General features: G+C 47.2%; 10 protein-coding genes across 10 annotated transcripts; 5 read left to right on the top strand and 5 right to left on the bottom strand.

The window, feature by feature from the left end:
- Positions 1-598: 598 nt before the first annotated feature.
- Positions 599-3,042, bottom strand: N7495_004971 (AFI1/MesA family protein; the record flags this gene model as incomplete). Its single annotated transcript, XM_057207622.1, has 2 exons — positions 599-2,290; positions 2,338-3,042. The coding sequence occupies 2 exons, from the start codon at positions 3,040-3,042 to the stop codon at positions 599-601; spliced, it is 2,397 nt and encodes a 798-aa protein (XP_057061396.1).
- A 356-nt stretch (positions 3,043-3,398) lies between these two features.
- Positions 3,399-4,472, top strand: N7495_004970 (uncharacterized protein; the record flags this gene model as incomplete). The annotated part of the gene is made up of 1 exon (XM_057207621.1): positions 3,399-4,472. One exon carries the CDS (start codon positions 3,399-3,401, stop codon positions 4,470-4,472), a length of 1,074 nt encoding a protein of 357 aa, XP_057061395.1.
- A 271-nt stretch (positions 4,473-4,743) lies between these two features.
- On the top strand, positions 4,744-5,968 carry N7495_004969 (TBC domain-containing protein; the record flags this gene model as incomplete). The annotated part of the gene is made up of 2 exons (XM_057207620.1): positions 4,744-5,172; positions 5,225-5,968. 2 exons carry the CDS (start codon positions 4,744-4,746, stop codon positions 5,966-5,968), a joined length of 1,173 nt encoding a protein of 390 aa, XP_057061394.1.
- Positions 5,969-6,520: 552 nt separating this feature from the next.
- On the bottom strand, positions 6,521-7,375 carry N7495_004968 (hemerythrin domain-containing protein; the record flags this gene model as incomplete). Its single annotated transcript, XM_057207619.1, has 2 exons — positions 6,521-6,993; positions 7,042-7,375. The coding sequence occupies 2 exons, from the start codon at positions 7,373-7,375 to the stop codon at positions 6,521-6,523; spliced, it is 807 nt and encodes a 268-aa protein (XP_057061393.1).
- A 2,384-nt stretch (positions 7,376-9,759) lies between these two features.
- Positions 9,760-9,960, bottom strand: N7495_004967 (uncharacterized protein; the record flags this gene model as incomplete). Its single annotated transcript, XM_057207618.1, has 1 exon — positions 9,760-9,960. One exon carries the CDS (start codon positions 9,958-9,960, stop codon positions 9,760-9,762), a length of 201 nt encoding a protein of 66 aa, XP_057061392.1.
- Positions 9,961-10,827: 867 nt separating this feature from the next.
- N7495_004966 (uncharacterized protein) lies at positions 10,828-12,431 on the top strand (the record flags this gene model as incomplete). Its single annotated transcript, XM_057207617.1, has 2 exons — positions 10,828-10,866; positions 10,932-12,431. The coding sequence occupies 2 exons, from the start codon at positions 10,828-10,830 to the stop codon at positions 12,429-12,431; spliced, it is 1,539 nt and encodes a 512-aa protein (XP_057061391.1).
- A 506-nt stretch (positions 12,432-12,937) lies between these two features.
- On the top strand, positions 12,938-15,939 carry N7495_004965 (WD repeat-containing protein; the record flags this gene model as incomplete). Its single annotated transcript, XM_057207616.1, has 2 exons — positions 12,938-13,095; positions 13,170-15,939. The coding sequence occupies 2 exons, from the start codon at positions 12,938-12,940 to the stop codon at positions 15,937-15,939; spliced, it is 2,928 nt and encodes a 975-aa protein (XP_057061390.1).
- A 541-nt stretch (positions 15,940-16,480) lies between these two features.
- Positions 16,481-18,193, top strand: N7495_004964 (putative MYND domain protein; the record flags this gene model as incomplete). Its single annotated transcript, XM_057207615.1, has 1 exon — positions 16,481-18,193. The coding sequence occupies one exon, from the start codon at positions 16,481-16,483 to the stop codon at positions 18,191-18,193; it is 1,713 nt and encodes a 570-aa protein (XP_057061389.1).
- Positions 18,194-18,805: 612 nt separating this feature from the next.
- N7495_004963 (uncharacterized protein) lies at positions 18,806-19,690 on the bottom strand (the record flags this gene model as incomplete). The annotated part of the gene is made up of 1 exon (XM_057207614.1): positions 18,806-19,690. The coding sequence occupies one exon, from the start codon at positions 19,688-19,690 to the stop codon at positions 18,806-18,808; it is 885 nt and encodes a 294-aa protein (XP_057061388.1).
- Positions 19,691-20,380: 690 nt separating this feature from the next.
- N7495_004962 (uncharacterized protein) lies at positions 20,381-20,842 on the bottom strand (the record flags this gene model as incomplete). Its single annotated transcript, XM_057207613.1, has 1 exon — positions 20,381-20,842. One exon carries the CDS (start codon positions 20,840-20,842, stop codon positions 20,381-20,383), a length of 462 nt encoding a protein of 153 aa, XP_057061387.1.
- Between the last annotated feature and the right edge of the window lie 1,802 nt (positions 20,843-22,644).

Below are 22,644 nucleotides of genomic sequence, written 5' to 3'. Positions count from 1 at the left end.
GGCGTTTAGCCGTTCGTCAGGCTGCATGTTGCGATGGGGGCCGTCTTTCATCCTTCTACCATCCTCTCAATAAGTCTTACTTAGCTGGAAACGTGGTTAGTATCCATTTTATGCTTATCTTACTCAGCACATCTCTTTGGGGCTCTATGAAGAGTTGGTCGTAAGGCTGAAGCTTATCTAGTAATGGAATAGCCTTGGAACGGAACCTTCAGGGCTTTGTAGACACGGACTACTACTACCCATGACAGGTAGAAATCACTGGGTAAGACCTTAGGACCTCCAGGGCTCGTGGTGCGCTCACTGTAATTAGATGGTAGATTATTTGAGTCAGAAAATGCTCCATGCAAGGACCTCGGGAACATCTCTATCAAAGATAAATCCGACTCCCAAATACTCCATGCACTCATGGATAAATTGCACAAGAGTTAAAATAAGCATGAAAGTAAAACTAAAAACTGAAGTATATACAGGAAAAAAAAGTGGGTAGAATTTTAGGGAATCATGTCTCGATGAAGAGTACATCATACTCTAGACGTCATTCGTTAAAATGTAGAGAGAAAGATATATACGCGAAATGACAGATAGGAATCACCAAGGGCTAACTCCTTCTTGAAAAGCTGTTCCCAAGAGCAACACCAACCAAACTTTGAGGCTCACTGCCGCCAAAACTCGTGCCGGTCGTCATGGTAGGAGAATTGGGACTTGAGCCGGGGTTTTGGGCTGCGTCTCGCTCTCGCTTCACACGGAAATAACCCAGTTTGGTGAAGCGGCTGAGGTGGGTCCAGAAGTGGCGGCCGGCTGGATGCACAGCGATTCTTTCTAGGAGATCTACCGTTGCTTCGCGCACTACCTGGTCCGGGTGGAAGAGGCCCATGCTCAGGTAGAACAGCCCCGCTTGGTTCTCTGGCGCGACTGTCAGTAGCTGGCAAATGCCTGCATAGTCTTTGATTACGTGGGAAAGTGCCAGGTAGATGGCGCCGGCGTCGGCATGGGAGAGCTTTAGCGAGCGGAGCCGGTCGTGGTGGTGGTGCAGATCGGGTCGCTGAATTGGTCGAGCAGGATAGTACATTGCTGCGATATCCTGGATGTATGAGTAGTATGACCGGGTGTTCCGCCACCCTTCAATCCGGGACACTGAAGCGGATAGTTCACGTTGTTTGGCCACTTCGTCGACCCATACGTAGCCATGTCCCCGAAGCGAGGACGGATCCGCAGCGTCGGATTGATGACCGGTAGGACTATCCGGGGACATCTCTTCTCCAGGGCCTATTATATAAAGATTTGAAGCACCGTATACGGTTTCTTCGAACGAGGCAGACACTCGTGTAAACTTGGTGATATAAGCTCGCCACTTCGCTCGGATGGCATTCTCGCCGTGGCGGTTGCTGATGCTGCGGAGGATATCTTCCATGAACAAGTTGTCTCCAGTGGGGTCTGAATTGGCATTGGAAGAGGTGTTGGTCGGTAGCAAGGCACTTTGCTGCTGGAAGAAGAGAAGCCCCTCTGTGACAGGAGCGGCCTCAATATGCGTGGAGATCTTCATGCGACCCGTAGGCAAGTCGCAGAGAACGTCCCACCATTCTGGGTGATTAGCGAAGGTGGGATTTGTTACACCAGCGATGAAACCGGGAACTTTGAGAAGATCATCGATCTTGGTGAGATCGGTATATGGGAAAGCATGTCGAGTGAATCCGCGAAGGATCCCACCAGACGCAAGAGCACAGGCTGCGAGAACAGCCTCAGCTACTTCTCCAGATGGTCGATTGTGCCCCAAGAAAACAACACGTTTCTGCGTGAGGATGGAATTCACAAGAACGATGATTGGATGTGTGAATGGCCCGCTGGTTGTCAGATGGGCATGGGGAGGGAAAGGCTGGGGTGAGGTAGCGTGAGGTCCGGCAAACGTCTGAATCAGCTTAATTAGAGAAAAGTCGCCCACAGTCTCGGGCCAAATCACTGTGGGGATCTTGACTGGAATGGGGATATCGTTGTAAACCACTTTTGACTCGAACTCATGTGTATCCCTCGGCAGAACGTATCGACTCGGTTTCTTCGGCGAAGGTGGACCTTCATCATCGATGCCCTCCTCCTCTTCCTTCTGGCGAAGCATCTGTTCAAATTTCTCGATGAACATCTCCTTCGTATTGCTGGACTGCAGAATGTGGCGCTCGAGGATCGTCATTTTTGGCATCAACGAGAGATCCATATTATTCACTGCGTCGTAAAGTGAAGCGAGCGTTTCAGGGTAGGGTGACTTGAAGTAATCTTCTAATGCCAGAAGCAGTAGTGGCTACATTCGTTAGTCCTTGTACTTCTCACCTTGTCGAGAAACCTCACCTTGTAGATATGAAGAAACGAATGCCTCGTACAGATCGCCATTGCTTTCACGACAGCTCCTCTGCAATTGATTAGCCTGATTTTCACAAAATAAAGATGGGTTCCATACCTTCTCACCGTATTATCCTGTTTCGTGTTCACCAAATTTAACACATACATGAGTGGCGGACCTTCTCCGCCCTCTTCGTCGTCACTGCTTTCAAAATCGGAGAGCTCATCTTCCTCGCTACCTCCTAGATGGGCGGCTTCTTCGTTTGCAAGGTATTTTGACTTGCGCTTTCTCTTTTTCTTTCCGCCCTCTGTTTCATCGCCGTCAGCACTGGTGTCTTTGTGAAGGAAGAATATGGTCCAATCTTGGCTCCGCACGTGTGTTTGATCCGGAAGCATCAGCTCTGCCAGCATACTCTCATCGCCGCTAATCGTCGCCGGGTACTGATGCTCCATGATGGGTCCCCGGTCAATGTGAAAGGATGCCACCAGGATATACTCCACGTGGCGCTCCGTAGAATCTAGCGGGTACTGTGACTTGCATCTTTTTTGCTTGTACCCTGCTGGATCAACCGATGCGCGCCGAATTGAGCGATGTGAGCTACTGGGAGAGCGACCTAGGATAGAAGGAGCTGGAGAAAGTCTTGGGAGGCTATTTGTCTGAGTTGACGTCGTAAGGGAGCCATTGGATGGTCGATATGGTAGGGTTGTGGTCATCTTCCTGGGATTTGAAGAGTGAAGAGGATGGTCATGGAGAATCAAAAAGCACTGTCCTCTCTGCAGGCCTGGACTTTAAGAACGGAAGGGCAATAGGCCAATCACCGTGTAGATTGAGTGGTTCAGGGGGGTGCTTAGTACAGTACTCAGGAAAAGGGTGGATCTTCATAGCGGGGGTGATAAGCGATAACACTCGATTTAATCTTCTATTATGATACAGAAAACAGAGCAATATGGTCATAGACATTGAAAGATATAGGGGGTTTAATACAGTGACCTAGATGGTCCGATTATGCAGTAAATGTGAAAATATTATGAAATCTCTCTAGCCGTCAATACAATCTATATTTGAAGAAATGACGCGCTTAAATGCACGTGCCCCGGGCCGACTTGTTGCCGGGGCATTGTTTACTCTCAACTTGATATTGATATCTTCTCTACCACATCACCATGGTACGTCTGAGATCCCAATCAAAGGTTTCACATCTAATAATATGCAGGCTAGTAATCTATCTTTCAAGCCCTCGCCCCTTTCTTTTGGGGGGCAGCGCGCATCGCCCTTCCGCCGACCGTCTACACCCAATTCCCCACCCTCCGCTCGTGGTGTTACCCCAGCAAGCCCTTCAAGCAGAGGAGGCTACACTCCCATCCAATCGCCTAGCAAGCTCAATCAATCATACACAGTAGAGGAAGGAGAATCCATCTACCCGAAACAAAGCCCGATTCCCCAGCCAAACTTCACTCGAGAGCTTCCTCCTTCTCCAACTAAAGGTGCGCAGGCACCTGGACACACGTCACCTATTCTGAGCCGATCAAACGGAATAGTTGCTGTAAATACAGATGCGGCAGGCAATCTGCCTCCTCATCAAGTGAGAGAGATTCGCGAGGCTTTTCAAGTCCTTGATCGCGACAATGATGGATTGGTCAACAAAGATGACGTCGCGGACGTATTGATGAATTTAGGTAGGTTTTTTCCCCTCAATTTTGTCAGGACAATATTAACGATATGTGCTTCAGGCCAAGATTCATCGCCCTCTACACTTGCGCGTTTCTTCCCACCCGGAACGGGACAGACTATCAACTTTCCGAATTTCTTAAACACTTTATCTCTTCTGATGTCGCCAATGTCATCTTCGCAGGAGCTGCTCAATGCGCTCGCGGCATTTGATGATGACGATAACGGCCAAGTCGATATTGCAGAGTTACGTGATGCTCTATTGCATACCCTTCCCGAGGATGGAGATGTGCCCTTAACTGAACAACAGATTGATGAGGTTCTGAGTGGATTCAAGGGACGTCGGGCTTTTGGAGATCGCTCCAAGGCTGGAACCACAAAGCGAGGCGAGACTTTCCAATACCATGAATTTGTTCGCAGTGTTGTGGGCGGAGGTGAGGCGACCGGAAGACAGGCTGGCCCAACTCACGCTTAAATTTAACATTTCGAGGTTCGAGGTTCGAGGTTGGCGTTGGCGTTTGGCCTGTTAGGCTGTTCTTTATGATGTCCTATTTTGAAATCAATGTGTTATTGTAGACAGTGCAACAATGCAAGTGAAATATATCCAATTAGAATGTGGCTTGCTATGTTTTGGCCCGCAGTTCTCTAACGGTAGAAAATCAGTGGATAATTTTTTCCCCACTCTAGAGTCCACTCACCTTGGCAACCTTTGTTTACGTTTTGTAAATGCATTCATAGAGCAAAATATGGCCAACCTACAGCCTTCTTGGGCCTTTACTGGCCCCGAGGACCCATCCTCGCCACGGACGCTGTCCAGGCTGCGCAAGATCCGATCGCATCAAGTCCTGACAACGTCAAGTGCTCTCATTGCCCAGACTCAGTCTTCTCGTCCAGGACTTCACCGAACTGACTCTGAAAGAATTCGTACCCCCAATTCTGCTGCACGAGCGCCTATCAATCGTAGAGCACGATCGAGTAGCGATGCTTCTCGCGACTCTAATCTGGCCGCGTCTCAAAGACGCCCTGCTCGGAAGACTGGGTCTGGGGTGGGGATCAAGAGATCACTTCTGGAGAACTTCTTACGAGATGGTCCGGGCGGGAACACACAGGAGGGTCTACAGGAGCTGAAATACCTCGTCTTGACGGCTAAGGTGGAGGCGGATGGTGATGGCATGGTCAGTGTTTGTATGGTTTGTTATGGTTTGTTGCTAACTTGAAATGAAACAGTCTGCGTACCGGATCTATCTGTGGCTTGTCCTCCTTAATGTCGCTCCACTACCTACAGATGATTACCTCGGTCTAGTCCACCGGGGCCGCTCTCCCGCGTACAGCAAAATCCGCAACGACACCTTTCGCACGCTGGCAACCGATCCCCTCTTTAAGCGTCGTGTGACTGAAGCAAGCCTTATCCGACTGCTCAATGCAGTGGCATGGAAATTGCACGATTCAAAACCCAAACCCCGATCCCGGCCTTCGTCCCGTAGACGGGAGATGGAAATGATGATAAACACACCTCCGAGCATTGCAGAGGAGCCTGAAGACCCACTCAATACTCATGCTGTTGCGGAGACTGCAATCTACGTACAAGGCATGAATGTGCTCTGTGCACCGTTCTTGTATGCTGCCCGCAGTGAGGTGGAAGCCTTTGCCCTCTTTCACTACTTCGTGACCAAGGAATGCCCAGGTTACATTCGAGGTGCTATGGATGGAGTGCATAAGGGTCTTCGCTTGGTTGACAGATGTCTGGAAATAGTGGAGCCTAAGCTGGCAGCCCATCTTTTCTCGAAGGGCATGCAAGCTGAGCTCTACGCTTTTCCCTCTGTGCTAACGCTATGTGCTTGTACGCCGCCATTGCCAGAGGTACTCCATCTGTGGGATTTCCTTTTTGCTTACGGACCACACTTGAACATCCTCTGCATTGTCGCGCAGCTCATTCGCCTACGGGATACTCTCCTCGAGAGCTCAAAGTGAGTTGTTCCACGTGTTAGTGAATGAGCCTTTATATACTGACAGTTTGGATTAGCCCTAACAAGATTCTTCGATCTTTGCCTCCTCTAGAGGCGGAGAAGATCATCGAAGTAACGGTCTATCTTGTCCAATTGATTCCAGATGATCTATATGCAGAGATCATCAGTCATGCGAAATAAGCTGTGGTCTTTTCTCTATAGGCGTGGAGTTTGGAGTATTCGGGCTGGTTCGGGATATTGAAACTCCTTGCAACGAGCACTGACGGAGTGGCCTGAATGGAATAATGACGTATTGAATTGCCATGAACTGATAGGACTGTTATGAACATGTGTTGGAAGATAGGAAGAGTTCAAATGTTGTATTTCAGATTGTATTTCAAATTGGGTACCTCAAATACGCCCGATTCCCGAAAATATTGACGAAATCATGAGGACTAGAGGGGCGAAACCACCTTTATTAAATCGATCAATGCTCAATGCGTAATCATAAACGTAACAGACATAATACCTATCACCGATCTCGTTCATACCTGAGCCTAGATGATATATCTCTGCACTACAGCTCAGACTTGACAGATCGCAGAGCATAAAGCTCTTGTGGCTGGCCCTGGGAGTCACAGCTAGAGAACTTCCACCAAGAGCCATACCAGGATCCGGCAATGTTGGTAAGACCCCACTTGATAGGAGCCGGCATGGGAGGCCAGTTAGCCCACGTGCCTTCTTCGTACGTACGGTCCAGGTTCAGAAGGAAGAAGGGCACGACATCTAGCACGCCGGCCTTGGACACGGTCTTCTTGCCCCATGTCTTGAATGTTAGGGCGGCTTCAGCATGTTCGGGCGTGTCAGGGACTGGGGCTTTAGGGTGGTCTGCAAAGGCGGCTATGTGAGAGATTTCACGGTGGAAGTGGTTCTCGAAGTTGTCTTTGAAGGAGTCCATGATTCGGATGAGCTCTGTAGATGAGAATTCAGATGGGGAGGGGAGAGCAGAGAGGTAAGTGTTGAACTCGGTCAAGCCGGCGATGAATGACTCTATGTATCGTTAGTATGCCTATTTAAATAGCTCATATTGAGGCTTACCATGCTCGTCTAGTGTCTCTTTCCAGAGACCCTCGTCTCCGCCGAGGAGGTCTTGGACCTTGGGGAAGAGGTTCTCTTCCTCATCATCGTGGTGGGACTTTACAAAGCGGAACCATGTCTGGGAGTATCCAATAAAGGCATCCTTGTCGGCATCTTGAACGTGGGGAGCCTGGAGGTAAACAGTGTTGAAGCCACGGAGAATGGAGTTGTGAAGTAGGGCCATATGTGTTGCACCAGTTGTGAAGAGGTCGGTCTTCTTGGTCTCATACTGGGGAGTGACAATAAGCTTGCAAGGCCCATCGGCCCACTGCTTGGTGGGAGCTGTCGAAGCCATGAGGTACGGTGAACGTTGGAATAATTTTGCAAGTAGTAGGGCCTGGATAAAAAAGACAAAACGGAAGAAGTGAGGCATCGTGGGAGGGTGTTATGGATTAATAATAGACATATCATGTGGTTCGATTGCAGCTCAAAGCTCTGGACATTGAGCTAAACTGTACTTAGCTTGTGTGGGACGATGTACTCCATAGCTGATTAAAAAGAAGCTGGTGATTGGGTACTTTGCCTCACTTAACTATGTGCCCATAGGGAATTGATTCGTGCTCGGAGTCCATACACAGTACATTCAATATCTGTAGATTTATTTACTCGGCTTGTGAAGTATAAGCTTTTACTATTGACTGCGCACTAATAACAAGGGTGAGATAAGGGATCATTGATAAAGATGATCAGAATGTTCTGTTCTCTACTCGCAGCCAACAATAACTATATCAAGCAATGAAAAAAAAAGTATGAGAATGTAAAATTACGTGGCCGACTTCGCGGGCAGCCAGGTAGTTAGGTATAACTAATCACTTTTAATCACCAATAATAACCTCATATTCCTCCTCGCTGGTGTGTTAAAGACCCATGCATATGGATGTATGAAGAAGAAAGAAACAAAGAGGAATGGAAGTGGGAAAATCTCCCTTCTTAAAGGCCGACGAGGTTGACCATCGAGGCCAACATGGCGATGACTCGGCGAAGACACCATGCGCTTGAAGTTCAAGGATGGTCATCTATATGTTGAAAGCGAATACTTGAGCTTCATCGAACCAACATTTACATCTTGGTCCCATCTCCTCCATCATTCTCTCTCAGTCCCGCTTGGTCACCGAGTCAGAAGCTTCAACTCATAAATCTGCATGTTGAAATCGAAAAACCTACCTGATTGAGACGGCCGACAGCGAACTTCCATGTTAATCACAAACACTAGCCGTATCACCACTGTACCTTACAGCCAAGGCTGGAGTGGAATATTCATTGAGGGCTAGGTTGGCTCCGGGGATAGGACTTAGGGGGTTTGGAACTCCCCTGTTCATCTACTATGTATAGATCAAAGCAGGAAGAAGCTAGTCTAATCAGTGGAAGTATTAAACTCTTCAGATAACCTTCACCATTGAGATTGAGAGCAAAGTCCCGAGGTCATCTATTTTTGCCTCTCGAGAAGAGAGCAAGGCCACATGACTCAGACTTTGTGGATGCATCAAGCCCAGAAATGAGAGCTTTGGCAAAGATCTGTTGTTCTCGATCGATCCTTCAAGTTCTGGCCACCTTGTCTAGGTGTTTATGTGTTGTTGTATGATTTTTCGGATATTTTTTGATCGTAGCGACCCAACGTTCCACTTTGTTTCCACCTGGGCATGGAACGCTGCACTGTGTAAACAGAGTAAATATATGATATATCCATGGATGTCTTGGTCTGGGTGGATCATGGTAAGCTTACACAGTAGAATTCTGGAACTAAAGATAAAGGGTAAAAAATTTCAGTGGACCTCGGGTCCCTTCAGGCATCAACACAGCCACGATATTATTAGTCCAAGTAAGGTCTAGACCAAAGACCTCCGCATTATCTGACGCATGCGATGGGTATACTTCGTAACTAACGGGGATAACCACCTTACTGGAGTATGAAAACTCGACAGCTATTCCGCTTATCCGTAATCCACAGATAACGAAAGGATCTTCAAACGTGGCGAAGACAAAAGACGAAACTCCACACGGATAAAGAGGGTGCCCAGTTGAGAGGCTGAAACGACGACACGTAGATTTAGTCCACGCTAGTGGAAGTTTCTTTACGAGACAAATTCTGTTCAGTATGAAGTAATTTCTCAAGTATATTGGTTTCATGTTAAGGTTTTGTTCTACTATAGTAGGATGACAGGAGGATGAAATGAAAGACATTAAAAATGCTGTAATCCTTTTTCAAATCCCGAGACACCGAGTATAACAACGAATGTGACAATATTACGGAGTACAGGTCAGATAACCTCGGCTTGTCCGACCTTTCCAGATCAGGGATAATATCCTTGAGTGGCTTTGCATGAACATGCAAGGTTCGAAGTTTGAGGTTCGAAGTTCGAGGTCGAGGTTCGTTCGGGGGGTCCCCGGAATTGTCGGACCATATTTTTGCGTTATATAATAAATTTTATATTGCATGAATTCAGTCAAAGGAGCGAGTCCTTGCGTCCGAGGCTTCCGTGGTGAGAATTCGGGTGTGCCGGCACAGGGGAATTCTTCAGTGATCCAAGCGAGAATCTTGGGACAAAGAGTGTCGAAGAGTCGAGATAGATGTCTGATTGAAGAATGGGATTTCGTGGTACCAGCCCGACTGAAATGTGGTGGTCATATACAGAAGTATGGAGAGGCTTAAAAGGCCAAGGCTTTTCCTCGGTTTGTTTTTCACCGTTGAAATCCGACTTTAGAGGCACATCGGTTGCAGTAGTAAGAGTTCATGCCAAATTGAACAGGACCGGAGCCAGACTGGTTGGATGGATAGACAGATTGTTGGCAGCGAGAACATTGGACAATATTGAGGGTAGGCATGCCAGTCGGGCCTGAAGAGGCAGGCTGAGGAGAGATGTGAACCACGGGGGCATTCATCTCGATTAAAGGGAGTATACTAGAAGTAATAGAGGGAAGATGAGTTGATGTTTGAGAGGAGGAAGAAGAAGAAGAGGAAGAAAAGGAGGGAATCTTATGTGTAAATAGGTTTGGGCACGTGTGGAGAGTGATCAGCAACGGCTCCAGTAGTTTAATCCCTTTCAACCCAATTTCCAGTATTTCCAGTATTTCCGTATTTCCCTTTTTGTATTAAACGGCCGGCTCTAACCGTAATATTTCGATATGATTTAGGCCCCCTTCGATTTGGCCCCTAGCATTACCGCCCGATCAGATTCAGTTTCGACAGATGAAACTACCTACAATAGTAGGTAGAAAAATAGAAGACTGGGATGATATCATGAATAATCCCCAGATCATATGCAAAATGCCGTCATGTTACGACGTTATATGCAAGATGCTTAATAAGGAAAGACTTGAGGTGTTTAGTTGATTTGTTGTTTTTTCCGAGAGGTCGATCGTCTCCACCTTAGGCTTCATCGTTTACTCTTTGTATTGATTTTGGGTGTTGAATTACATAGTACGTCTGGTATCATCGAAAATTACATTTTATTCTTTTGGGTTTGAGATAATTCAGTGCTTTTAATCTAATACATATATTACGGCACATAGTGATTTGTGCGATACACTTTGTAGATCATCAATTATAGTTTAGTTTAAAAGTTGGCTGAAACTAGACAGTACTAGGTAATGATAAACCTGGCCTAAATAGGTAATAATAGGTAATAGGAATAAGATAATACAAGATTCAATATTGCGTGACTACTCAATACATTCACTTCTGTATGTGGGAAGATCTGCGGGAAGCTGGACCCTTGACATTGACAAGCTCTTGTTTCATGATTCCCAATGCCTATTCCGCGCTCTCTTTCGATGCGCGAGCGTAAGGTAAGACTTTCTTATTCTTCACATTCCTGTTCCTTTCTTCCGCATTCCAGCTAATAACCTTCTAGACTTCCACTGCAACCAATCCAACCACTCGATCGTCAATCCCCGATGCTACTGCAACTGTCCAAGAGGTCACTCGGAGTCGAACACTTCTACCTAAGCGCAGCTCTGACGAGAATCATGTCCCCCGGAATAATGTCCCCCGGTCGCAACCATCCAGACCGAAACTACGGGAAGCATCGCTGCAGATACACAGCCAGGGCTCGGCCGCTTCAACTACCCCTGGAACAGCTCCCACTCGCCGCTACAGCTTGATGCGCCCGGATGCTTCAAGATCTAGCAATGTCGCTGCCCCAAAGACCGCGACTTCGCGTATCCAGCCCCCATTGCAATCGAGGCAATCCTCCGTGTCCACCGTGTCCAGACCTAGACCCCATTCGCCTAAAAAGACTGAGATATCACCTACGCCCCGTTCGATCCGGTCGGCCTCCTTGAGACAGCCAGTGGTGTCGACAGTTTCCAGACCCAGACCTCCTTCACCCAAAAAGACCGAGATTTTACCTCCACCCCGTTCCGTTCGATCGGCCTCCTTGAGACAGCCAGTGACTGTCTCAGGAGGGTCAGGCATGTCAAACGTGTCAGCGACGGCACGGGGCCACACTCGACACCGGAGCCAAGTGGTTTCATCAAGGTCCATGACCGACCCCGCACCGGTCGCGAATCGGCAGTTTTCAACTTATCAACCACAATCCTCACTCAAGAATCAGATTAAGCCACCGACACCCACGGGAGATTTCCGCACGGCAAGTGGCTTGATCCCGACCTCGTGGCCCGAGATCGCAGCCCTACAGACGGAGCTCCTCCAACTCAGCCTCTTCTATTCTAGCTCACTCGAACGGCAGACAAAATTCAAAAAAGAGTCCGAGTCTCGGCTAAAGAAGAAGTATGACACTGTGGCAATTCTATATCGATCAGTACTGGGAGATGAGAAGAGACAGCAACAAGAACTAAATGGACGGGCCTTGGGCAGTTGGCTTCGGAATTGTCACGATCACCGGGGCCCCCACGAATTTACTGAACAGATTCAGATCCTGTCACAAATACTACAGGAGATATCAGATCTACTGAGCAGAGGGAAGGATGGACGATATGACTGGGTCGTGACATGTTTTAATGATTGGTTTGAGCATGCAGAGAGTGTCCGACAGCAACGAGCGTTGTCGGGGATTTTGGATGCGACTTTTATCGATCCACTCGACCGGGCATGGAAAGAGGAAGCCACAGGTTTACGAGCAAAGCTTGAACTATGCGCGCGAGAACTACAAAGCTTGGATCTCCTCGGGTTCGGAGAGTTGGAACGCCTTGAGCAGTCCGCTCTCACGAGAGTGGTCCGAGGCCTTACAGAGTCCATTCAGCTGATGATAGAAGAGATTCAGGTCATGATTACTCTGGAGACTGAGTTGATCTGTGCTGAGAGGAAGACTGTCAGTCAGCTGGCATCGCATCTGACAGCTTTCGAGAGCAATGCACGAGTAGGAGTATGGAGGACTGGACTGAGTACTTGAATAGAGTACTCCATACCCTCTGTACTTGAAGCGATAACGTTGATAACGCGTAATATGTATTTTTAGGGTTAACTCTTACAGATTAGCATGGAAAAATGGAAAAATGGAAAATAAAACCTGTTTCAATGAAAGGAGCAAAAGTACGAAAATAGAGGTATAGTAGCAAGTACTAGTAACCTTTATTTCCCCGGGTTGTGCTGTGAGTCGCTGAGTAATTTCTTTGTCGCAGTCTGGACCGCACGAACAGGTTCTCTTTCTCTACAAAAACAACAATATCCGGTTTTATCTCAATCACTTGACATTTCTCCTCCCTTGTTTTTCACCTTCTTTCAATTAACTAATCCGTTTTATTTCACTTCTCTACTACTCTCTTGACGTCATCTACTCTCTCGTTGCGACCATACACTATTCCGTTCCAAGAAGTGACTCCGCAAAATAGGAAATCGGAAACAACATGATCGCTAGTCCCTAACTGCTTTATTCCCCAGCTCAACGTCCCCGTTGTCATGAAGGATTCTCTGTACAATCTGCTTCTGCGCCGGGAATGTGGGAGTCAATCGCTTCAGGCCAGCGTGCGTGGGATTCATGGCTGTAAACAAATGCTTGATGACCTCGACATTGTCAATGAGCTTGGCGGTCATACAGGATGTGTGAATGCCCTTAGGTGCGTGTTGAATTTCCATCTTCGGGTGGGCGCACTCCCATACATACGCTGGCTGCGCGCTAACACATCGATAGTTGGTCCCGCTCTGGTAATCTCTTAGCCTCGGGTTCGGACGATCAACACCTCAATATATACTCTTATCAAGCTGATTCCTCAAATTCTCCCTTCCAATTGAACACGACCGTCCACACCGGTCATGCCGCTAATATATTCTCCGTCAAGTTCATGCCACACTCCAATGATAGAACGTTAATCACATGTGGCGGTGATTCACAGGTGCGTATCTTTGATATCGAATACTCCAGCGGTAACGCGGCCGCTGCTCCCTCGACCTCGACTCGGAGTGAACGATTCAACAAATTCTTCGATGGAGTGCAATATCTAAATGAAGAAAACACCAATGCTAGGGTCTATCGCAGTCATTCAGATCGTGTCAAACGAATCGTGACCGAGTCGTCCCCATATCTCTTTTTAACATGCTCCGAAGATGGCGAGGTTCGACAATGGGACTTGCGCCAACCATCGTCTGCATATCCGGCCCCGAGAGGTGGTCAGGGCTTCATGGCCCATCGACCAGGTATAAGACATGATTCTTCCAATGTTCCCCCGGCGTTGATCTCCTACAAACGCTACAACCTGGATCTCAACACAATCTCCTGCTCTCCTTCACAGCCACATTACATTGCGCTAGGTGGGGCCCACATGCACTGTTTCCTCCATGATCGACGCATGGCAGGTCGGGATATCTTTGCAGAGAGGGGCTCCCCGGACAAGTCCATTCCTAGCGTGGGCAGTCACGCGGATGAGCTTATGAGCCAGGCAACCCGTTGCGTGCGACGATTTGCTCCTCGCAATAGTGAGAGGCAGGACATGGACGATGGACACATCACAGCCTGCAAAATCAGCGATGCAAATCCTAACGAAATGGTGGTGAGTTGGTCGGGCGATCATATCTACAGTTTCAATCTCATTCGGAGCCCAGATGCTCGGGAACCTTCAGCGAAGTCAGCATCCAAGGGCAAGGGCAGACGTAGCAAGAGCTCTTCACACAGCAACAGCGACGGCGACAGCCACAAGCGCAAGCGCAAGCGCCAAAGTCAAACATCAAGCTCCTCTCAGGGCAGTAGCGATCGTCATTTGTCACGACGTTTTGAACTTGAAACCGATGATCTTTTGGAGAGCAATGAATCCTCAGACAATTCATCGGAAAAATTACACGCCGTAGGCGAAACCGAGTCACTAAACTTCGATATTGCGCAAGGCTTGATTAAAACTCGGCAGGCGTTGTTCTCACCGCAGGTAAATGACGCAGAGCCGAGCGAGACAGATGATGCGGCTGAATTGAACCCTTTTGCATCTGCAGTAACATTGGCAGCCATTTGTCTGGCCCAGATGGATCAAAGCATTCGGAAACTGAGCTCCCGACAAGATTCAACCGCCGAAATATCTGAATATCAACAATTGATGCATCGCCGTCGCCAAGAATCGTGGAGATTCGTTCAAGCCGCCGGCACTATTGCACAGACTTTGGCGAGGTCAACAAACCACTCATCCGACTCAGAGGAGATGGACGAGTTTGCTAGGATATCTCCCCCACCCAGAGAAGACCCTCACATCCGACGGGGTGCCCAGTTCGGCTATGATTTTATCAAGGCTATTCTTCTGTGGCTTCGGGGCGGTAGACAAGAGCTATTGGCTGGGTTCAAATGCGATTCAGGCCAGTCGAACAGATTCCCCATCCCGGTTGACGCCCCAGAGGATGCTATCGATAACATTCTCATTCCCTATTTGCTTGACTTAGCAAATGAAATGCCTATTCTCAATGTCAACACCTCGCGATTCGCGCAACATGCTATCCGGGTTGTGTTCGATACTCAACGTGAGGCCGTGGTTGCTTTTGGAGATGCTGTGAAAGTACCAGTAGTAGAAACTGCCGCTGAAATAATCACAACCCTATCTACAGATCCTACAGATCGAGTAACAATCCGGTTTTGGGTCATGAATGTATGCCGGGGGATTTTGATGACGGCAGGTACCGGTGTCAACCAACCCTATGTCAACGAAGCGTTCGGTGATGGGCCGATTAATCTTGGATCTAGTTCATACGTCGGATCCATTTCACACTCCAATGCCGGGGCACCCCGTCCCACAACTTCTGAAATCCCGGGTAACAGGGACAGTGCATCCCTTGATGCTGAGTCTAGTTCAGACAGTGAATCCAGCTCAGACTATCATTTCGGAGACCACTACTATATGGATGACTTCGAAGCGGAAGACTCAAGTGAAAATGACGACACGAGCGATGATGAGGACCCGGAGACTGGGAGTGGATATAGGCAATATCGCCCTTCTCTGCCAGTACGACTAAGCATATCGAGTGATGCGCCATGCATGCCGCACTCACAAGTCTATCGGGGACATTGCAACGTCAAGACTGTGAAAGATGTGAACTTTTTTGGGCTCAACGACGAATATGTCGTCAGTGGCAGTGATTCAGGTCATGTGTTTATCTGGGATCGCAAGACGGCCAATCTAGTAAACATCCTCAAGGGTGATAGTGACGTTGTGAATGTCATTGAAGGACATCCCAACGAGCCAATGCTTGCTGTGTCGGGAATTGATAACACAATCAAGATATTCTCTCCGGACCGCCGCGCCCAAGATCAAGCCCGTCGCGGCCAAGATATCCTTGACCCAGACTGTCCAGCAAACATGTTTGGCGTGACTAGCGAAAATTTTGGGCTTGGAAGTCGCAAGTGTCTACAAGACAGTTACCGCATCATAACCCAGAACGACGTGGACCGTCACGGGGGTATTGATGAGGCTTACATCACCGTAGGTTGAAGTAACATGACATGCTTTTCAGCACTGACCATTACATTACAAACAGAGATCTATGCTCTCTCATCTGTCTTCCGCCCTTGGCCGTCGACAGACTGGTGTTGATGAACCAGAGATTGGGCTACAATTAGGAGAAGGGGGGCCCACCATTGCTCTCAACGATGATTGCCTAGTATGTCTTAGTTTTAGTCTTATTCACGTTTCAGAGCGCTAACAGGGATAGGTGATGTGATGATGCCTGCGTTTTGATTACATTCTATTTCTTACAGGTTGCATGGGTTGCACTGGGCATGGAAAAGGGAGGTTTGAGGTTTTGATTTGCTATAATGAGCATGGTTACCTGGTTACTCATAAAATTGCTAGAGAGAGTATGAATTTTCCAGTAATACATAGAAAGCACGGAGTACTCCATACTATATACTATATACTTTCATACTCTGTACTCTGTAGTGTACGTTGCCACCGAAACGGGAAGCCCCACATTGAAAATCTGAGAATCAAAGAATCTTCTATTTCAACTTCACATCTACTTCATACCGACACGATGAGTAATAGTAGGTTTCCTCAATTACTAGAGGATCGGGATCTCAAAACCACTGAGATCTACAATGACCCCCATAACCCAAGTCTCTATCTCGATCGAGCACGCATATACGACAGCCTAGGCTTTTTCGACCTCGTTGCTGCAGACGCTTATCGCGCACTTTCCCTCCTCGAGTCTGTTATAGAGCCGGATGCATGTGAATACCATGCTAAGAAGAAGGTTCATTCTGTTGCTGGCGACAATGTGAATCCTTCCCATGTTGAATGCGACAAGAACGAAGATGACGATGACGATGACGATGAAGATGAAGATGATGGAACGGTACCTGTGACAAAAGAAGAATACGATGCCCTTATTATGAATGTCTATACCATGCTTGTGCGCGGTTTATACCAAGCTCACTGTTATCGCGATGCATATGAGTTCGGTATGCGCGGTCTCAAGGTCTTACGCGAGTATGCGCCAGAATCCGAAGAGACGACCACGGCCAAAAAACTCCTCGATAAGGAGATGGACCCATTGCGAGAGATCTACACAAAATTAAGTAAAAGCGAAACACCACTAGAATCCATGGATCCTACCTTGTTTCCAGCTCAAGGAAGAGCCCGCCGCATCGTCTATCCCTGGAACGAACATGAACCAGACCGTAGTTCTCCCGAGGAACTGAACTACCTGAACGAGAGATTGTCTGAGATCGCGCCCAAGTGTGAGGTTCGCGTTACATACCTGCCTAGGTTGTACCAGGGCTTCGACTCTACCTCTGTGCAGCTAGGTCTGTACGCTAAGGAAGATATCGCTCCCAATGAGATCATCTTGCGTGAAACTTCACTTCTCACTGCTACCAATCGCCTCCATGATGACCTGTGCGACGCGTGCCATGCCCCTCTGCCTGATCTATCCGCTGCTGAGCCCCCTGTCAGATGTGAGGGCGACTGCGACGATACCATCTTCTGCAGTCAGAAATGCCACGATAATGCGCAAGAGGTGTATCACGGTGCGACCTGTGGTCTTGAAGAGGGGCTCGATTCTATTGGGAAGGATATTCCAGACCCTAAGGATAAAGCAGATTATCTATACCTGCTTCTACTCGGACGCGCACTGGCCATGTCCGCTACACAGGATGTACATGTGCTGGACCTGCCCGAGGTGAAGTATATCTGGGGAGACTTTCGACCCTTTGATATTGAAACCGCTTCTGAAAAGGATCAGCCCGCCAATTTCTTGCCTTTCTCCTTCCAGCTGAATATCATGCAGCCTATGCGAATTCTGGACGAGATGGAAATAGATCCATACACCTCCCTCCACCTATACGATACCTGGGTCTTGAATACGCTGTATGCTAAATTCCGCGGAACTGCTTCTGGTCGTCTGTCTACTTGGGACGGCGGTCCTGAACTGTGCGCTGTGCACCCGCTCTGGTGTCTTGCAAATCACTCTTGCGATCCTAATGTCTGTTGGGAGTGGGGTAGTGAGATTACCTTCCGGGCTCGTTCGAATGAAGAGACTGCTGTTTGGGTCAGAAAGGACGAGGCTGGAGTCCCGGAAATGGTTGATCCAAAGCCCGGGGGTATTAAGAAGGATGAGGAGATCATGAATCATTACTGTGATATTGGACTGCCGGTGAACGAGCGGAGAGAGTGGGCTTCTGGTGCTTTGGGAGGAGGATGTACGTGCAAGAGGTGTATGTGGGAAATGAAGGCTGTGTCTACGTGATGTTGACCAGGAGAAATGACTTGATGAGATACCTATTTGACGTTGTTGGCATGCCATGTCTAGATGATTAGGAGGGCCGAGATGTATTTTGATAGACGATGCAAATGGGAAAAATAAAGTTTAGGGTAAATTATTGGAGTTTGAAAAGGAATTTCCACCTTACTACGAGTCCTGGAGGGTTCTAAGTGCGTCCATAGTGAACCCCTAATCAGGGTTCCAAGACTATCTGAAAGACAGCTAACTAGGCCTGGCAGAGCTCCAGAATCGACGAGTCAGCCCCGAGTCATTTGCAGTTCCTGAAGATGTTCATTTGATTTGATTTATAATGTTTTTATTTTTCATTTTTGAAACCTTCCATATGTGTGAGCTGGCCTCACTTCTTTTGATCTGATGTTCACTTGATCGATCTACTTAATTGATGATTTATTTTGAATGAAACCCGGGTTTGCTTAAATTCAAATCAACAGAAATAAAGACAATGTTATAAGGGAGATGTTTACATATAAGATGTATAGGTCTGCTATAGGTATCAATAAACTGAAAACATATCGGGAAAGGAAAAGAAAAAGTAAGCTAAAGAGAGGAAGAGATAGGAACAAAAAAGGTAGTGACCTAAATTCCAAGAGTCTTCCAAACTTCGGAGGCAAGTCTATCCATGACTTGAGCGCTGAATATGATATCTGTTTCTGGCGCAATTGGTGTTCGGAGGAAGAGTTCATCAATGTGAAAAACTAAGGGGCCATTAGTGGTGACGACGCTCCCATTGGCATCTCGCGTTTGTTCCATTTCATGACGGGTTGAACAGACATATCTAGTAATGCCAGTGTGACGAGCAAAGGTATTGGTGATGACCACGCATCGGAACGTGATATGTGGAATTTTTTGATCAACTGTCACAACAAGGACCATATTTACTAGGCCCTTACTATTTGACAGCCACCACCTGGCGTCCTTCATCAATTCATTCATGTTTTCGGAAACACCGGTCTCTAGAACAATTGATGGCCACACGCGATGGTGGCCTAGCGGGAGGGTATAAGGTCGAACAGACCAATCCGGCTCCTTCGAGATAGCGTTGCCTCGAATCCGACCATGATTCATCGGATATAGGTCTTCGCTAAGAATCTCAGACATAAGGGTGACGCGACGGATGACTTCAGCGCTGATGCCGCCCGTCACTTCTCCATGGGCTGGCCCTGTTAGTTTAACAATCATTTGTCGCGTCTTATGATTATAACTAATTCGTGCGGATTTCGGGAGCATTTTCGATGGAGTCGTCTCGATGAATTTCGGGTTCACATTAATGAATAGTACTAATAACGTCATCTTAGTTGTCTCCATCTCCCTATTAAGGATTCTCATGATAGCAGAAGGGGTTGATCCGATATATTGAGTGGCGCTAGTGAAGTTGACGAAAAAATCTGATTCCTCATCTGGCTCCATATCTAGTTCCATAGTGGTTGGTAGTTTTACAGGAGAGTGCAGATTAGCCTCCATAGCATATTCGGCCACCTTGAGCACAGGGGTGTGAAGCGAGCTTCGAGGTTCAGTGTGCTAGATGGAAGAAGGAGCTTTTAACGAAGAACCCGAAAGAAATGAGATTTCAAGTCAGAGGAAGAGAAAGAAAGACGAAGCTCTCTGAACTATCTACGCACAGCACTAGGCCCCATACGGTCTAGCCTGGTCTACATATGGACGAAAGCCTACGTGAGTTTTTGATCGTCCGTGATATGAAATCAATTTCAGAAACTTTGGCATACCTCAGTTTGACGACAGGTATTAAGAGATGTTGAAAATTATGCCAGTGTCAATAATATGATACCAGTGTTGACAATTTGCATTTGTATTTTTAGAGCATAGCATCTAGTTTCACGCAAAGGGAAAACTGGATACTTTGATATCCAGTCCCAACCCTCAAGATGATAGCTGGATGCACGACATACTTTGCCTCCATCGAGTCAATATCCCGACGTGGTGACAATTCCATAATCACTTCGTTCTCGTTCTCGCGCTCATCGTCATCGACGTCGGTAAAGTGGAAGACGCGCGGTAATCGTAGCGAAGACTATTTAGATATCGTAGGAATATTCTATGTGTCCTGTATGATAATGAAAGGACATGATAATAAGAGACATACCGACTGATGCTCCTGCTGTGGTGACGGGTGGAAAAGGGAACCACAAATTCTCAGTAGTGCTCAGCAGAAACAGAATTAGTCTCCACACGACTTTCGCTCTCTTCAAGGTGGGCTTCAATCTCGACAATCCAGCCATTAAGGGTAATTTTTAGAGCTGTTAACTGGGTAGCAAGCTCTTCGGCGGACTGGGCTTGAAGTATGGCGAGCTGGGCTATGGGGCCTGTGATCAGCTCGAATTCAGAAGCAGCGAGATTACCTTGAATTTCAGCGAGATTGGCTCGAACTGCGCCGAAATGGGGTAAATCAAGCTGGGGCTCAGCTGCGTCGAGGCGGGCTTGGACTGCGTCAACTCGGGCTTCAAATGCGGTGATACGGGCCTCCATCGCGGCGGTGTACTCTGCGACGATAGTAGTGAGTACGGCAAAGGCTTGAAATGTGGCGGGGGAAAGTGCATGATCTCGCTCGGTAATAGCTACAGCAGCTTCTACCCACCCATCAAAATCAGCACTCATCTAGTATTAGAAATCGATCATCAAATCACATACCAACTCGAAGTGCGGCCGCTCGGGCTGCGCGTCTTGCAGCTGCTGATATATCGTATTAGTAGCCTCTCCATTTGACGTGATGACAATATTACATACAAGGTCTCATAGGATGTAGCAAAGCCTGCCCCAAAAGATAGGCACCTCGCGTGATGCAGTCCCTCTCTGAATGACGTGAACTTCCACACAGGACACAGCGAATCATGATGGTTTAAACGTTGAGAGTTTGGGGAGTTGAAGAAGAAAAAAAGAATGAGTAGGGTGAAAGAAGATTCAAAAGAGAAGAAGTGGTGAAAAAACTTCGACTCTCTCTCTTTCTCTCTCTCTCTCTCTCTCTCTCTCTTGTAGCCATAAAAGTGGATTTTTCAATCTACGAATCAGAAGCAGATTTCGGATTGAAATTAGCACAGCCATTGGCCAGGTTCTATTTTGGCTATATTGGAACTAATGCCGCCATTGGTCTAATCTGATCTATAAGTCGATACAAATGTTACCATTCCTAGTATTGGCGTCATTTTTTGGTCTTTTATCTTTTCAATCTCATCTTTCATATTGTTGCCCTTGTGACCCGACAAGATAGATCTCCAAGTGAGAGCTCGTTATAGTCCGATAGTTCAGATCTTCTCCATTGCCCCGTTGATCGGGAACGTCGTCGGCACGCAATATTGAACACTACCCGGATAATATTTTGATATCGATTTTGATTGCATCGATCTGTACACTCTATGTCGAACTGTTCGAACTGTTCGAACTGTGCGGTCAGTTCCTTCTACTGGGTCAACTCCTTCGACATTTCGATGCCAGTTTGATTTACGACTAAGTTATCAGAAGTATACTCGAGGTCTATGTCCAGGACTACAGACGCTTTTTCGAGAGAGCTTTTCGAGTGGCCCCCGTAAAAGAGTAATTGATTAGTACAGTTCCTAAGTTACTCGAACTGGATCCTATCGGCCTCTGCTGGAATAATACCAGCAGCATGCTTCTTACCAGGATTCTTGGTGTGAAGCAGTGTCTTTTTCTGATTATAATATGTCAATAAATGCCTAATCCGATATTTCATGAGATTGGAGCTGGTACACATGTGGAAGTACCGCCATTCTGCCCCATTTTATATCCTAGTACTCATGGTTACCTAGGTAGGCTAGAGCTTTGTTGATTTTATTTAAGTCGACCTACTACATCTAGTAGATTTGCTACCTAGTTACCTATGTAAGGGGGGCCTCTATGAAGCAATAGGCGGATCGGATCGCTTTTGTCTGCTTCGTTGCCTTCATTGACCTTCATTCTCGATTGACATCGGTGGTAGCGGCCTTTGATATGTGAGCCTTTCAATAAAGACAGAAATATCCGGCTGTATCATATAGTCTCCGGAACGTGACTCAAACATTTAACCCTCTATAAATTAATATTTCTTTCGTCCCAATATAAGTTCCTTACCAAACAGTGATGTAGTTTTCCGTCAGCTAAAAAACGCCTAGGTAGCTAGGTACTAGCGGAAAAACCACACGGTAAGAGGAGATGGGAGTGTCGATCCAGGTTCTTGGAGTTTCCGAATTACATTGGGGGCGAGGTTGTTGCGCAAGGAATACTTTGTTATTCACTGATTTACCCAGCGAAATGGCTAGCATCCCATATTGAATAATTACAATAGTTAAAAGGCAGATAAGATGGATATGTGGTTATCGAATCTAGAGATTTCATGAAGATATGAAGCTCAAATACCTTGCATGTCTGCTTCACTACCTGGTACTTATTATACAAAATCATTACAT

This window comes from Penicillium taxi, assembly GCF_028828555.1.
Source record: "Penicillium taxi strain IBT 34144 chromosome Unknown utg000004l_segment0_segment0, whole genome shotgun sequence".
NCBI lineage: Eukaryota > Fungi > Ascomycota > Eurotiomycetes > Eurotiales > Aspergillaceae > Penicillium > Penicillium taxi.
Note: the sequence above shows the minus strand (reverse complement) of the source record. Positions and strands in the feature narration are given on the sequence as shown.